Source organism: Cervus elaphus, chromosome 22, assembly GCF_910594005.1.
Source record: "Cervus elaphus chromosome 22, mCerEla1.1, whole genome shotgun sequence".
NCBI lineage: Eukaryota > Metazoa > Chordata > Mammalia > Artiodactyla > Cervidae > Cervus > Cervus elaphus.
Genome location: NC_057836.1, coordinates 41536327 through 41554208, shown reverse-complemented (window position 1 = coordinate 41554208; position 17882 = coordinate 41536327). Strand labels below are relative to the sequence as shown.

At 37.2% G+C, this 17882-nt stretch overlaps 2 protein-coding genes across 5 annotated transcripts in view; one reads left to right on the top strand and one right to left on the bottom strand.

Moving 5' to 3' along the window:
- Positions 1 to 17882, bottom strand: part of FGD4 (FYVE, RhoGEF and PH domain containing 4) — a 236590-nt gene that overhangs the window by 73903 nt on the left and 144805 nt on the right. For all 4 annotated transcript variants that reach the window (XM_043881495.1, XM_043881496.1, XM_043881497.1 and 1 more), the window contains exons 2-3: positions 12123 to 12275; positions 4646 to 4826 (exon numbers count right to left, since the gene is read on the bottom strand). In XM_043881495.1, the coding sequence (XP_043737430.1) occupies positions 4646 to 4826; positions 12123 to 12275 (334 nt within the window). The remainder of the gene's footprint in view (positions 1 to 4645; positions 4827 to 12122; positions 12276 to 17882) is intronic.
- Positions 12783 to 13169, top strand: LOC122680294 (60S ribosomal protein L35a-like). The gene has a single exon (XM_043881499.1). It carries the CDS (start codon positions 12840 to 12842, stop codon positions 13167 to 13169), a length of 330 nt encoding a protein of 109 aa, XP_043737434.1. The 5' UTR covers positions 12783 to 12839.

Genomic DNA, 17882 nt, shown 5'->3' with positions numbered 1-17882 from the left:
GGGGAGATTATTCAGGGTTATTTGGGTGGCCCCAATCAAACCACGTGAGTTCCTAAGAGCTGAGGATTTTCCTTGCTATGGCTAGAGAGATGCAATGACAGAATAAAGGTTATAGAGATATGGTTTAAGAAGGACCTGACTTGCCATGGTTGGCACTGAAGATGGAGGGAAGAGACCATGCTGTAAAAGGCAGGTTCTAGAAGCTAGAAAAGGCAAGAAAGTGGATTCTTCCCTAGAACCTGCAGAAACAACTAGAGTCCTGCTGACACCTTGATTTTAGTCCAGTGAGACACTTGTGTCAGACAAACAGAAGAAAAAGATAATAAATTTGTCTTGTTCTAAGCTTATTTAATGTACGGTAATGTGTTACAGGAGCAACAGAAAACTAATACAGTGGTAATGCCATTTCTCATCCACAATTGCTTAAGAGAGATTTAGCATAAAGTTAATAGAAAGTTTCAGCTTCAAGTACTTTTGCCTGCATAAGACATTAAACCTAATTTTATATTGGTAATTTGTTCTTTCTGCTGCTGCTAAGTCGCTTCAGTCGTGTCCGACCCTGTGCGATCCCATAGACAGCAGCCCACCAGGCTCCCCCGTCCCTGGGATTCTCCACGCAAGAACACTGGAGTGGGTTGCCATCTCCTTCTCCAATGCATGAAAGTGAAAAGTGAAAGTGAAGTCGCTTTGTTGTGTCCGACTCTTAGCGACCCCATGGACTGCAGCCTACCAGGCTCCTCCGTCCATTGGAGTTTCCAGGCAAGAGTACTGGAGTGGGGTGTCATTGCCTTCTCCTAATATAGTACTTTAATCTAGGATTCCAGGAAGGAAAAATATAAAACTCTGGACTTCAGTCTTGAAGAGATTCTTATGACCTAATAAGAAAAAATTAAAACAGACCAAAACTCTGTGACGGGACAAAATGTACCCATCTTGTTCTCTGCTTTAGCACAGCACTTGGTATGTGACAGTGCTCAATAAAAAGTGGAGGAACAATAGAATAACTAATTGTGATGATGATCATAACAGCAATTCAATAATACCAACTAACATTTATTAAGTGCCAGAAACTACATTAAGCCCTTTACATAGATTATCTTGTTCTATATCATAAATAATTCCAAAGAAGGGACCCCACAATACAGACTTAAGAAACCTAGATAACATGGCCAATGTAATGTGGCTAATAAATGGTAAGAAAGCAGTCAGAGAAGACAAAAAACACAGTGAAGTTTATTATCACAAGAAGGGAAGGAAAAATTTGGTAGGGGAAAATGTCTTATAAAAGTCAGAGGTTGTCCACAGACTTAGAAAACAAACCTATGGTTGCTGGGGGAAAGGGATAGTTAGGGACTTTGGGAAGGTCATGTACACACTGCTATATTTAAAATGGATAACCAACAAAGACGTATAGTACAGCACATGAAACTCTGCTCAATGTTATGTACCAGCCTAGATGGGAGTAGGGTTTGGGGGAGAGTGGATACATGTATATATATGGCTGAGGTACTTTGCTGTTCATGTGAAACTATCACAACATTGCTCATTGGCTATACCACAACATGAAATATTTTTGGTGTTTAAAAAAAAAAAAGTTGGAGGTTGCTAGTGTAAGTAAATGTGACACCCTCCACCACTGATGTCTGCCTTCTAGGAGTGTATTCCTTAGGCCTAATTGAAAATGCTGGTTTAAAACTAAACATTCAAAAACCTGAGATCACGTGATCCGGTCCCATCACTTCATGGCAAACAGATGGGGAAACAATGGAAACTGAGAGACTTTATTTTCTTGGGCTCCAAAATCACTGCAAATGGTGACTGCAGCCATGAAATCAAAAGATGCTTGCTCCTTGGAAGAAAAGCTATGACAAACCTAGACAGCGTGTTAAAAAGCAGAGACATTACTTTGTCAACAAAGGTCTGTATAGTCGAAGCTATGATTTTTCCAATAGTCATGTACAGATATGAGAGTTGGACCATAAAAAAGGCTGAGTGCAAAAGGATTGATGCTTTTGAACTGTGGTGTTGGAGAAGACTCTTGAGAGTCCCTTGGACTGCAAGGAGATCAAACCAGTCAACCCTAAAGGAAATCAGTCCTGAATATTTGTTGGAAGGACTGATGCTGAAGCTACAATACTTTGGTCACCTGATGCGAAGAGCCGACTCATTAGAATAGGCCCTGACACTGGGAAGGATTGAAGGCAGGAGGAGAAGGGGACGACAGAGGACGAGATGGTGGGATGGCATCACCAACTCAATGGACATGAGTTTGAACAAGCTCCGGGAGCTGGTGACAGACAGGGAAGCCTGGCGTGCTGCAGTCCATGGGGTCACAAAGAGTCAGAGACACAACTGATCAACAACAAATTTCTCCAAAAGCCCTTCAAGATATGAATCAAACTGTCCTTTACCTGGACACATTAGTGTCCAGCAACACAGTGGAAAGATCCTCAGAAGATCCTCTGAACCAAACTCTGGACTTAACTTAGGATTTTTGGAAAGGACTGTTGTGAACAAGCAGCAAGAACCTCCTGTAATAAGTGACATCCAGAGGGTATGCATGGGAGAATCAGGTAGGATAAGGTGGGGAGGGAAGCCACACTACAAGTACACGAACCTCACTCAACAAGAAATAAAAACTTCCCGTTCAAGTCCTATAGACACAACGCAACAGAAATCCATTCAGATACTTTCCAGGGCCTGTTCCTATGGGTAGTACTTCATTAAAAACATATAATTTTTTTTGTACTGGCAGTGGATTTCTGCCACAAGTACATCCCTTTACCAGATTGGCCCAAATGCTCACATTACAGCCTACCTGCTCTTAGAACAATTTTGCTTAAAATGTCATACATTATACCACATCTTTCCTTAGAGCCAACCTTCAAGCTTTTCATAAAAAAAAAAGGCTTTGAATCTATTAACTGTAAAAGAAAACTGACTTGGAAGAATATATTGAAAAAATAACTGATATGGAAAAACTGTCCTTTTTGTGTATGGAGAGAAATAACACTGGGTTACCAAAACAGTGAGGAGTATTGACCCATTTGGGGCTTCCCAAAGTTATACCCAAATCTGAGGATACAGGCTCTGGCATGTAATATGAATTGGGGTCAGGGCCCATCCCCTCTCCTTTTATTATTAAATCACTGGACATGGACCTGGGAATCCGCAAACATGAGGCACATCACTTTGTGCTACAGAATCAACTTGCCACAGAAAACAATCTTTTCTAGTAAAGATTACTATAATTTAAGATAGCAAAGGTATTAAAAATCCTACATCAGAGAGTGAAATGTTGAAATTTAAATATTATGACAAGTTTCCATAATTGATCAAGAGTGAAAAAATGAAGACAGGCTTCTGAACTACTTTTCTCCAGAATTTGTTATTAAATATAGTCTCACAAATGAGGGACATTACAGTTTTGCATTTGGTCACAATTTCTAGAAGATGTTGAAAGTATTTCCAAGCTATGATTCACTGCATAAATAAAAATATGTCCTGCAAATAAAAAATGAAATCATCTAATGGATAACCGTTCCCAAATATTACACTAGAATAAATGGAAATATTTGGCTTCATGAATGAAAGTGAAGTTACATATATTGTTTAATTATATATAGAGTTTTGGTGACATACAATAAAATCCTTCTGATAAATTTTAAAAAAATTCTATTTAAGTCAGTGGTGGGAATTCTAAGAAAAAAACAACTGAGGATCATATAAGTAGAAAAGTAACTTATGTGAGTTTGTTTTTATCTTTTCAATATATACATTTCAGCTACTTTTTTTAAACAGAGCTAAAGAATAAAAAATTATATCTAATAAATAGAAACAGAGATTTAACATAAATTTTGCTACTGCCAGTATGTCTTCACAAACCTAGAACAGTATAGGTGTATGGGGCGAGGGAAAACAGACTGAATGGATACAGATCTATACGAAATAAAATGGAAAGAAAAGATGGAACAGGCCCACAGAAGTTCATTCAAGCATATGAAATGAGAGACAGATATAACTTCCTGCCCTTCCAACCCAGATAGCCAGTGACCAATGGAATGACCGCCCACAAGAAGCAACAACGCATGGAGTGACGCACACAGACAGAGGAAGCAAGGTGTGCGCAGTGCTGAGTGATGAGAAGGCTGGGGCAGAGGGCCCTGCACGCAAAAAAACATGATAAGTGACAATTCACATAGAGAAGACTGTTGTTCAATCGTTAAGTTGCGTTCGACTCTTTGCAAACACATGGATTACAGCATGCCAGGCTCCTCTGTCCCCTTCATGGATCACAGCTTTGTTATGGCTAAGGGGCTTGTGTAACTCAATGAAGCTAGGAGCCATGCCATACAGGGCGACCCAAGACAGACAGGTCATAGTGAAGAATTCTGACAATTTACATTGGAGAAGGAAATGGCAAACCACTTCAGTATTCTTGTCTGGAAAACCCCATGGACAGTATGAAAAGACAAAAAGGGCAAGATCAGCATTTTAAAAATCCACTCTTTCTAAAGGCCTACCACACCTAATGGAATAAAAAACTGTATTTTTTATTTTTAAATCTACATCTCTATCATACATTTTTTTCAAAAATCAGCTTTAGTCTCCCCTCAGCCTTCTCCCATTTTAAGTTAGCTCTTACCTGCCTCCTTCAAAGCGACTGATGAGATCTGATACCTTACTGGGCTTTTCCTTTGAGACACAAGCAGAGGCAGGTTTAACTTCCTCCATCCTTGGTTTTGCACTAGATAAAGCTTTATGCCTAGGAGTTTGGTGAATATTGGTTGAAGGTAAATTCTGCAGGTGTAGTGGCTTTGGAGGCACTGTAGAAAAAGAATTCATAGAATTCAGTATTTCACTGATATTTGTTCCTAAGCAAAAAATCCTAGTGTTCTTGCTGAAAAAAATCTTTACCATTACCAAATTTTTGTTAAGAGATCCAACAAATTTGGGCTGAACCTTAACCAAGAGACCTTTATCTATCTTGGACACTTGTTCTGTGTCCTGTAGAAGTCCGATATCCAAGATTCAAGAGGTTCTTTTAATTTTAAGTGATTTTAAAATATGGCTTTAGTAAACATCTATGGATCTACATATGACTAAGGCATTCCAAACTCTACTAGAGATGACATAGAAATTTTTTATCTAAACAGAGAAAGGAAAGTACTAAATTTGAAACTAATTCCTAGAGATACATCGCTTGCTATAAAAAAGATTTTCTAATAATGAGTGATAAAAGATATACTAAAATCCAGAGGTAGTAGGTGAGACATAAAGCCAACAAAAAAGCCAACAAATAAACATTAATATAATGTTGCATTACTTAAGCATCTTCTCAGTTAACAAACGCACTGTATCTCATTTGATCTTAGATAAATTTTTTGCTTTACAGACCTCTGAGATAGATCATTATTTGCCTCCTATGTCTATGAAGACTTAGAGAGCTTAAGCGATTACTGGCCTGGGGTAACAAGGCTGATCAGATTTTATAACTGGTACCCAGACTCTAGCTTTTTCCATTATTAGCACTGCTTCTCATCATAAATCTGCAAAAGGTGGTTACAGAACTTAGACTGCTACATTAATAGTTGTCTAGCATTAATATACCACATATAATCTGCTTACTAATAAGTCTTCCACTCAATTAACAGAATATGAACAGATCATTTCCAAAATACTAAAATCTACGGGTTTTCTCTAATAGGTCAGAAATTCTGTATGTGAGAAAACATAATATGCCATAAATGCTTAATTATTACAAGAATTACTTCAATTTTGAAAACCAGTACAGTATCCTTTTTCTCTTCAATTAACATTTTGGGTAAAATAATATATAATTATACATGTTTCAATAAATCAAACAGAATCATCTCCATTTTTTTTTTTTAATCCTTTTCCGAACTTCCTGAAAACGGGTGGAGAATCATGTCTTCTTCTAACTATATGACCCTTTTCCTGGAGCTGGTTACCCTGGTTTTCAGTAATCTTATCTCTTTTATAAACTCAGCAAGCTGACAGTTGTCTGATGCTTACTGGCCTAGATTTCATCATTTCTGTTTCAGTAATCAATTCTTACAGAGAGGAGGGAAAACATATATATAACACAATGTGCTATAGGTATAACAATCTACCTCTTTCTCCATCAACACAAACAAGAAAAAAATTCCAATGAAAAAAATGACATGCTTCTTTTTATGAAAATGATACCATTTTCTAAGATATAATAATATTTGGGGGTGGAAAGAATAGTATAGTAACCATTGAGAAGGAAGGGGCTTAAACAAGTGTGATATTTGTTCATTTAAAGGAAAATTTTTCTGTGTAGAACAAATATATACCAAAATAGTAAACCAGGACAATATTCCACCTCCCCACCAAATAGTTTTAACATTAGTAATAATTTCAGTATTCCTAAATAGAATATGCAAAGGAGGAAGTGAATGTGTTCTTTATCATTCTGTGTCTAAAGAATTATAAAATAACTCTTTCATCTATGGTTTACTCGGTGAACATACCTTCTTTGATACTTGCTGTTCAGTTGCTAACTCGTGTCTGACTCTTTGTGATCCCATGAACGGCAGTATGCCAGGCTTCCCTGTCTTTCACTATCTCCCAGAGTAAGCTCAAACTCATGTCCATTGAGTCGGTGATGACATCCAATCATCTCAACCTCTGCCGCCTACTTCTTCTCTTGTCCTCAATCTTTCCCAGCATCAGGGTGTCTTCCAATGAGTCAGCTCTTCACATCAGGTGGCCAAAATATTAGAGCTTCAGCATCAGACTTTTCAATGAATATTCAAGGTTGAATTACTTTAGGGTTGACTGGTTTGATCTCCTTTCTCTCCAAGGGACTCTCAAGAGTCTTCGCCAGCACCACAATTCGAATGCATCAATTTTTCAGGGCTCAGCCTTCTTCATGGTCCAATTCTCATATTCATAAGTGACTACTAGAAAAACCATAGCTTTGACTGTAGAGCGATGTCTCTGCTTTTCAACACACTGTCTAGGTTTGTCATAGCTTTTCTTCCAAGGAGCAAGCATCTTTTATTTTTGTGGCTGCAGTCACCATCTGCAGTGACTTTGGAGCCCAAGAAAAGAAAATCTGTCACTGTTTCCATTTTCCCCCCATCTGTTTGTCATGAAGTGATGGAATCAGATGCAATGATCTTCATTTTTTGAATGTTTAGTTTTAAGCCCGCTTTTTCACTTTCCTCTTTCAACTTCATCAAGAGGCTGTTTAGTTCATCTTTACTTTCTGCCATCAGAGTGGTATCATCTTCATATCTGAGGTTATTGATATTTCTCTGGGAATCATGATCCCAGCTTGTAAGTCTTCCGGCCCGGCTTTTTGGATGATGTACTCTGCATTTAAGTTAAATAAGCAGGGTAACAATACATAGCCTTGTCCTATTGTATATTTCCTGATTTTGAACCAGTCCATTTTTCCATGTCTGGTTCTAACTATTCCTTCTTGTCCTGTATACAGGTTTCTCAGGAGACAGCTAAGGTAGTCTGATATTCCTACCTCTTAAGGATTTTCCACAGTTCATTGTGATCTACACAGTCATAAGCTTTAAGTAGTCAATAAAATAGTAGTAGATATTTTTTGGAATTCCTTTGCTTTTTCTATGAACCAACAGACATTGGCAATTTGATCTCTGGTTCCTCTGCCTTTTCTAAATCTAGCTTGTAAATCTGGATGTTGTTGGTTCATGTACTATTAAAGCCTAGCTTGAAGGATTTTGAGCATTATTTTGCTAGCATGTGAAATGAGCTCAATTGTATGCAAGTTTTATATAACTAACAACTCACATAATAGGTTAAGCAATGTTTGGAGAGATCAGTAGTCTAGTCAAGGACATGGCAATGACATGTTAACTTTGAGGTCTCTCACTGATGATAAGCAAAATGGGCTCCACTAGAGTTAATTGTACAGATACTAAATAGAACAAAAAATTTTTAATTATTAAAAATTTCAAAATATGCAAAATAATTAGAGAATGAAAAAGTATTTGCCACTCTCAACTGAAAGAAAAATATGCAACAGAAAAGTTGTGAGTTAAGTTTTATTCAGGGACCTTACTGAGGACTATAGCAAGGAGACAGCCTCTCAGATAGATCTGAAGAACTGCTCCAAAGAGTTAAGGAAGGGGCCAAGATAAATATGAGCTTTTTTTGCTGGGAAAAACATGTAGCCAAGCACAAAAAGATTACTACTAATCGCAAAGAGTTGGACACAACTGAGTGACTGAACTGAACTGAACTGAATCACAAAGAATGAAAGATATCTTAAGCTAATGACTTTAATGCTTTTCTTTGTAGGGAAGATTCAAGGATCTGGAGTCACTGAAATTTTTCCTTAGACAGGTATCTTACTATCTAGGGGATGGCATATCCAAAGCAAAGAATGCTCCCTGTTTTTCTCTATCACAAATTTTCCTCCGGGAACACATTTAGTGGGATATTAGCTTGATCCCTGTAGAACTGGAATGGAAGGTAACATTTTTTTTTTCCTTTACACCAGTTTAAATTTGCAGATTACCGGTAGGTTTCTATTACTCTTATTTTACTTACTATGAAAAACAGCTGGCTATATATTAATGCATTATAAATTTGTAACATACGTTAAGAATGAAGCATTATACATAGAATGCTTTAGAAGCAGATGAAATGAATCACTCAATTGAGTAAATCAAATTATTTACTTAAATTATTGAAACAATAATGTGACTTTAAAAGATGAAAAATTTTTAAACATTAAGGTTTAATGTTTGAGAAGGGACAGTATGTGGGCTTTATCAAAATAATTAACTATGGAGAATGCTGTGGATCAAAGTTCCTAAGGGAAAAAGTATGACTATCTTTAATTGCTAAGGAAATTCTTTTGAGTTATGTCTAGTATAGCAGAAAATAGGCCAATATTAGAAGTGGTGAACAAGAAAGACTTAGTAATTGGGGTTGCTCAGTAATTTGATTTACTAGTAGGACTGGTATGAAGAGAATAAACCATTGTTTCCCAAGGCCTTAGGGTATTTTCTGAGGCAAAACAACCTCTAACTATATTACAACATAATCACTACTAATAAAAGCTGTAAATATTCTCTCCTTTTAAAAACCACCATAATAAATCGCAGCCATGATATTATCAGCACTTCACATGACAAACAAATACGATTTAATTGGTGTGTGTGTGCACTCAGATGCGCCCAACTCATTGCTACCCTATAGACTGTAGCCTGCCAGGCTCCTCTGTCCATGCGATTTTCAGGCAAGAATACTGGAGTGGGTTGCCATTTCCTCCTCCAGGGGATTTCCAACCCAGGGATCGAACCTGTATCTCCTGCATCGGCAGGCAGATTCTTTACCACTGAGCCACCTGGGAAGTCCAAGATTTAATTATGAGCTATTTTTAGGATCTAGATCACAGTTTGTCACACTAATGCTATTTCAGGTCAGATCATTCTTTGTTAGTAGGGGGTGGAAAAGGCTGACCTGTGCATTGTAAAATGTTGAGCAGCATCCCTAGCCTCTACGTACTAGATGCCAGTAGCAAATCCCAAATGTGGCAAGCAAAACAAAACATCTCCAGATAATACCAGTGAGTGCTAGGGTGGGTGCCACAGGCCTGCAGAATTATCTCCAGTTGAGAATTACTGATCTAGAATAAGAGTCTTCAACTGAAGTAAAATTATATAATGGCTCTTGAAGCCTTAGCAGCAGCATCATGCATAATTTATAAAGAATTTGCCAGGACGTGGGCATAAGGGTATCAGTGTGATAATCCCTAGTCTGAGCGGGAAGTCCCCACTGGTATCACCTTCATTTCTCAACCAACGTCAGTCACCCAAATGTTCTTAAGGATTTGGAGAAACTAAAAGTGGCTTCTCTCTGCTAAAGGGTGGGAAATACTATCAATCAGTCAAGTCAATAAGTAGTGATCTATTTGGCAGCTGATCTGACAATATCAAGATATAGACTCATTTCAGGACACTGGTCTTTATATACGGGCTTCCTAGGTGGCCCAGTGGTAAAAACTCTGCCACCAATGCAGGCGACTCGGGAGACGCTGGGTCAGTCTCTGGGTAGGGAAGACCCCCTGAAGGAGGAAATGGTAAACGACTCCGGTATTCTTGCCTGGAAAATCCCATGGACAGAGAAGCCTGGTGGTTGCAGTCCATCGAGTCATAAAGAGTTGGTTCGGACATGACTGAGTGACATAGCACAACAGTCTGTACATGGAACACATTCTAAGTTTTAAACAGAGAACAGCAGAAACAAAGTAACATGGTGATAGAGCAAGATTCACTCAGTGAGGATTACTGAAGGCCTGCAACACTGTGTGTGAGATACAGGGAATACGGTAGTATACAAAGCAGAAAAAAAAACAAACATGGACGAGCTAAAAAGTAGACCAGTCTGTAATGAATGAGAAAAATCAAAGAAGAGATGATTAAATGTGAGATTTAAGGGGTGATAGAGGAGCTAAAAGTTTAGCTGGGGCAGGGAGGGGGTCAGGAAAGGGCCAAACAACGAGACTATTTTGGAAAAAAGTATACTCTATGTTGTTTATTTTATATCTGGAAATACTCCGTTGTTATGCAAAAAAAAATATATATATATATATATAAATTCATATTCAAGATAGAAAGTAATCACATATATTTAACTAGCAACACACAGACTTCAACAGAACTACAAGCAGCAAGTTGGTGCTTTCTCCCTAAAGAGCAGGGTTATTTTGGCACACAGCAGCTCAGAAAGAACACGGCTATAATTTATCTCAATGAACTAAAAACAATGAAGTGATGCAATACATCTTTCCAAAACATTCTTTATCAATAATGAAATTCTTGCTTTTCATCTGGGGAATTACATAAAATTGAATTGCATTTATTTCTTATTTTTTTTTTTTTTATTTCTTATATTTTTTACTTTGAGGTCACCTTACAACTAATGAGCAAGGTGGAATTTTGTATTGTGCAAATAAAATGGCTTTAATCATGATCAGAAAAATTTCTATTTTCATATTCAAAATGTTATAGAGGAATATGGTCAAAGATTGAGGTTATAAACTCATCAATGAGTTATTCACTTGAATTTCCAATTATCTGACCTTGTTTGACAGCCATCATACCATCTCATACCATCTCATACATCTCATACCATCACCAATATAACTAGTAGTAAGAACAATAAGAAAAATAGCCTGTGATTGGGAAGACTCCATTCTAACCTCCCTTTAAAGATCTCTTTCAGAAAAATTTAAAACATAAGAACAAGAAAAGAGACCAAAGAAAATACAAATAATCCAAACAGAAATTGATTTTTTCAAAGTATAGTGATTCTGAAAATGCCTAGTGTTGTTTCCTGATTGAATGTTCAGCATTTGATATAAATGAAAATACGTTTGAAACAAACTACACTTTAAGCCAGTGTAGCATAGTTTTGTGTATACTTCAAAAGACCTTGCTCTCAATCATCAAATCAAAATTATAATTTTGGGCTTTTTAAAGTTAATTACCATTTACTAAAAATTTACTTATAAAATGAAATGGTTACTGAGCAAAGCATTTAGAGATTTTCATCACTAAAAATTTTCCCCTCGTTGGACACTCAATTCCTGGATGAAGGGACTCAATTTTTGTGGATGACTTTACCAAGAAGCCTGAAAAGCCCCACTTCCTTCATATTATAAAATCACATTCTAGCTAAGTATATTAAAGCACTGTTTTAGAATGATCTGTTTCACAGACCCTCTCACATTTATAAAGTCATGACAACTTTGACAGTACTTCTAAGTACATATTAATTTGTTACATATTTATTATGCAAATAGTAAGTTAGACTCTGTAGTATGTCAAGCATAGTACATGAAGAGGTCACATTTCCATTAAGGGGACATATAAACAATTTATGAAAAAGCCATAATAGGGAAATATAGACGGTATTTTCAGAGTAGAAACCCTGCCTGACTTTTCTCCTGAAAAAACAAATGCACCCAATTCCTCAATTTATAGCTTAAAACTCTTTCTGAGTGATCATCATTCCTTTGTGTCACTTTCTTCAATGAACAAAGCACCTAACTTGATAAAAAAAAAAAAAAAACCCCAACAGCATACCTTGTGGCTTTGGACTTGCAGCTAAGTGTTTTGCTGGCGTTTCCCCATTTATTCCCTGAGCCTCTTCATCAGATGCATTCTGATCAATCAGTGCGGTTGTGCTGCTTTTCAAGCAGAGTGGAACTATGGTGATCTTTGGACAGATACTGCTGCCTGGGAGAGTTCAAGAAGAAAAGACAGGTAAATAATGATGTGGAGCATAACTACGTCTTATGCTTTAATTTCTTCTGACCCCATAAAATAAAAACAGTCACAGTTACAAGACTATGCACTAAGCACTGAAATACTTTTCCCATGTGTGCTGGCCCTGACAGTTTTCCTGAGAAAGATCTCTTTCCATGTGCTTGAGAAACCTTATAACATATGCTGACAAGCGATTGCTGACTTCTACTACTACTACAACACACACACACTCTCTCTCTCTCTCTCACACTCACTCTTTCTCTCTCTCATCCCTTTCCTTGCAGGGACACAGACAGGACAGAACATAGCTGCTATGATGCAGGCGAAGGAGAGGACCAAAGGGCCCAGCACGAATCTGCTAAGAGTTCCTTTCCAAGATCCCTTCAGTTGCCAGTCAAGTGGCTCAAAAGAACAAAGCAGGAAACCACGAACATGACAGTTGACTTGAAGACTCTAGAAGAATGGTTTGAGCTCTTTCAGCCATCTTGGACCCTGTGGAGGCCTGCTGGGAACAGGACTTCTAAAACGACAAATATGTCTGGAAGGCTGTGGTCCAAGGCCATTCTTGCTGGCTATAAACGGGGTCTACGGAACCAAAGGGAACACACTGCTCTCCTGAAAATTGAAGGTATATATGCTCGAGATGAAACTGAATTCTATCTAGGCAAGAGATGTGCTTATGTGTACAAAGCAAAGAACAACACAGTAACTCCTGGGGGGAAACCTAACAGAACCAGAGTAATCTGGGGAAAGATAACTCAAGCTCATGGAAACAGCGGCATGGCTCGTGCCAAATTCCGAAGCAACCTTCCTAAGGCCGTTGGACACAGAATCCGTGTGATGCTGTACCCCTTGAGGATTTAAACTTCTTGAAAATAAATAAAAGTGTGGATTTGTCCTGTTGTGCTTTTGTTTAAAAAAAAAAAAAAAGAATGGCTTGATTACAAATGAAGAAATACATACACACACACCACGTCCCTCGTCTCACTAACATACTCAGGATTCAAATCAATGTTATCAATACCTATGTTTTCAAAAAATGATGAGATTATGTAGGTAACACTCATATTTAGTTACAACTCAAAATCTTTAACACACTGCAATGCTTTAAATACTGGAATGCATCACGAGACACAGAGAACAGATCAATTCTCAGTTCAATTTCTGATGAAGTTAAATACTGAATTTCAGAGACTTTTAAAGAAACCATATGCCAGTGTTTTTATACACATATTAAGTTTTCCCTCCTTCCAGCTGGCACAGTGGTATTAACAACAGACTGAACCTGTTTAGGAGAAAATAAAAATATGTATGCCATTTAAGAAACTATAATCTAAGAAAGTTTATTTTCATAGAATCCAAATACCTAAAATGAGATCTATTAAAGATAAAAGGCCTTAATTATTACTCAAAACAAGAAAAACTAATAAAACCTAACAACTTCCTACTGAGTAAAAAAATTCCCTTTTACTTCAACTGATTACTGAGTAATACTGACTAAAAACTATAATACTGCTTTATTTTCTGGGTACACCTTAAAATGTATCTAGGTAAAACAAGTTTTATAAGATTTAATAGTTACAAGTATTGTTTGAGAAGTTATTAGAGAGCAAATGCTAAAACACAGAGTTTCATCAGGCACCCTTCTGCTAAAATGGACTGCCATCTAAATAAAGCATTGTTTAGCCAAACATAACAAAGGCCATGAATGCGAGGTTTAAGGAACATTATGTGACAGCATATTGGTAAAATTATAAACAAAGAAATAAAAGCTAAGTCTTCAAATATATGACCTTATCTACCTTCTTAGAAAAACCAATTTAGTAGTCAAAGTATATCTGGAAAAACCCACAGTGTACCATCCAGCCACTTAGTCTTTTAGGGGCATTAGAATTTTTGTTCCACAAATATCCCAAGAATGGCTTAGTATCTGAAAGACTACCTGCTGGGGTCTAGTGAAGGATGGCCTTAGGGCAGAAACAGTGAAAATCCACAACCTAACTACAAATCAGAGGCAGAAACTGCAACCTAACAGTAAAATGAGACACTGTGAAAGCAAGAATACAACTTTAGAGATGATTTGTGGCAACAAAACAATAAAAGGGGGCCAGCTGGAGGGGGTAAATGAGAAAATAAATTAAACTGAATCTTGAAAAAATAGACCACCACTGCTACCTATTAAAAGATGAAGCTACTTTAATAACTAACCTATTTAGAAACAAAACATGTCTTGAATAAATAATTTTTAACTGAAACTAGGCACTTAATTTCTGGATAGCAAACTTGTATGATCTGATGGGTTTACAAGATCCCATTTATTCATCTCAGATGAATGCAGTAAGAGATCAACTACAAACCTATTTTCTTTTAAATCCATTCAAGTCATGATTACAAATCTTTTGCCAGTGATAGTAAATCTATAGCCAGAAACTTCATTATAGATCATTATTTAAAGGCCATCTCAGACTTCAACCATTATCACAAGGTATGAAAATATAGTGAAAGATGCAGAAAACACATACTTAAAAGGTGTTTTGTTTTTTTTTTTAAAGAAAGACAAATATGCAACAGAGACCATGCAAAGTTCAAAATCTTATTATTTATTATCTGGTCCTTTACAGGAAAATTTGTTGACCATGGTCTAGGTAAAACACATCATGGTAAAGGAAGTGTGACTAAAATTAAGCAGCACCATTTCATTAAACACTTCATCTTCTAACATTTGGATATTAGCAGCACGAGGAATATTTCTTTTTGCTTGTTTATGACTGACTCAGCCTACTCACATTTGGAGACAGTCCTTATTTGGGTACCAGTTGCATAACAGGGACTTGAAACCAAAATTGTAACCAGATGGTCTACCCATTCAAGAACTTTTATTATTAACAATAGAGGCTTTCAGATTCCAATCAACAAAGAACCAGGAGAGGTGATTAAACAGGTATCTTCGGCACAGATACAACATTATGTTAGCATGGGGAGTGGGGTCCTAACCATTTTTGCATTCCTCTGTCTCATGCTTACTGGGTCATATCTCCTGTAAGAAATGTCTAGACATATGTAACTGCAAGGTATCATCAGATATCCTTAGTTAATCCAGCCTCATCTGTGACCGCATAAACCTCCCTGTTCTAACTGGAAAGGTTCCCACTGTGGCTTAATTTTCATTTATTGTCTTCTGCATGATACTTGTGAGTGGCAGACAATCTCTCTGACTGGTTAGGGTGACTTTGTCTCCTATTTGCAAAACTTTGTGCTGGGTTGTTGTATTTTACCAACTTACTGTTGAATGGATCTTCCACAAATTAAGGTTGGATTTACTTCAAAGCAAAGTCCACTCACTTCCTGATTCTTCAGGCATAACTTCTTGTCATTGGGTCCATGACATCAGATCACTCTTTATGGCTTTATTATAGCCTTGTCTATACTGCCTCACACAACCAAAACATCTCTTCCAACTGGGCCAATTCTCTAGCCTAGAAGATCTTCATGGACTGACCACCTCTCAGGACAAGAGGATCTCTTAACTTACAAGCACAGAGTAGTTTTCTAAGGAAGACAATCTTCCTAGGATTATATTGCCCAGAAGGAAAGAGATACTTAAAAAAGAAAAAGAAAAACAAAAACAGAAATAAAAAACCCTTTATTCTGAAATAGCCTTAGATTTACAGAAGAGTTGCACTCAGGCTCTTAGGTTAGCATCTTATATAACTATGGGATGTTAAACAACTAAGAATTTAATATTGGTACAATACTAAACCACAGATTTCATTCAGACTTCACCATTTTTCCACTAACAGCTTTTTCTGTCACAGCTTCCAAACCAAGATATCATGTTGCATTTAGTTCTCCAATCTGTGAGAGTTACTCAGTCTTTGCTTGTTTTTCATTTCCTTGGCACTTTTGAAGAGTGCTGGTAGGTATTTTGTAGAGTGGCCCTCAAATTCTTTTCTCATGAGTAGGTGGGGTTTACAGGTTTGGGGAAAGAACATTCTAGAGGTGATTTACCCATCTCACTATATCACTGCATGATATTAACATGATTAGCACACATGTGGTGCTAAATTTGGTCACTGAGTAAGGAAGTTCAAGGTAGGAGATAGATGGGCTCCAGGCTGGACATTTACAATCAGTCAGCCTCTCTTTGCCTTTCCTGAGATAAGAGATAGGTGGGCTGCAGTTGAGGTATTACAACCAGCCCCCCATTTGCTCTAGGAAATGGAAGTAACAACAGAAACCAGGTAAATAGCTAGTCTTATCTCTTGTTAACACCTTAAGGCAATAATCATTGCAAGGACAAAGACAGGCAAAGATTCTTCTGAGTAAAAGTTAAGATAGACACTATACATGTTCAGAAAGGCTCCTTGAAGTCAAAAGTCAAAGGATGATTCCAGGCTATAATGAGTCTTGCTCCTCCCAGAAGCCTTCACTTCAAGATCCATCTTGACTGTGTGCGCATCCCAGGGCAGGGTCCCAGGAAGGTCAGGTGTGGAAAAAGAAATCAGATAACTGGTTTGAAGGAAGACTAAGGTCAGTTAGTTTTAAGACAGACCCGGAAGAACAGCCTTTATATAAATGACTTAACACCACTCTTTATAATGTTCCTCCTCACTAGAGGGGAGGATGCCCACATCCTTTTTCTCCAGTAGGAAATTTCTGCCTTGCTTCTATCTCAACTAAACAAATGTTTCTCTATGTGCTCTCCCACTTGTTGTTCTGCTATGTCTTTAATAATAAACTTTGTACCTGGTATTTACAGTTTCTGCCTCTGTGATAAACGCATTTTTCACTGGAGGTAAAGATCCAGGAAAAATTATCTTCCAGCCCTTGCTGATTTGGTGGCTAGGACTCCAAGTTTTCATCCAGGGTACCCAGGTTCAATTCCTGGGCAGGAATGATGCTGCCTTGCTGAGATCAGTATCTGCCAAGTTTATCCACAGGAAAATGTTCTAATTATTATAAGACATTTTTCAATAGTCTTCTCCTATCATCCCTTCAAGACTCTCCATTTGTCTCACAGATTCTGGATATGGGTCATATCTCCCATGTGCTGTTTAAAATGCCTAGACTAAGACATCAATTGCACTTAAAAAAAAAAACAAAAAACAAAAAAACCAGTCATTAAGGTTATAAAACTCACAGCTTACAACTCATTTGCCAAGGGTTAACAAATCTATAGCAAGTAAATTTATTTCAGAAAACTACTTTAGTTTCCCAAACTTGAAGATCTCAATAACAAAATCCATACCCACGCCCACCCTGCCTTGCCAAGTAATTATTAAATCACAAAAGAGAAGAATTTTCTTCTTGTTGGAGAAGAAAATATATGGACAGTTTCAAGATATTTCCTTGGACCTAGAAAATCGAAACCTAGGAATCCAATCTACAGAAAAAATTTTGTGTGTGTAAAAGCATATGTACATGGATAATCAATGCAACATTATGCAACATACACAGCTGTGAAGAACAAAAATAAGCCTGGGAAAATCTTCAAGGTGTTATTAAATAAAAGACAAAAAAACTAGAAAAGTATGTATAATATAATCCAATTTAAAAAAAAGATACATACAAACATGT

Bases quoted from the DNA above. Each gene is read 5' to 3' on its own strand.
- LOC122680294 (XM_043881499.1), top strand. From the start codon at position 12,840: ATGTCTGGAAGGCTGTGGTCCAAGGCCATTCTTGCTGGCTATAAACGG.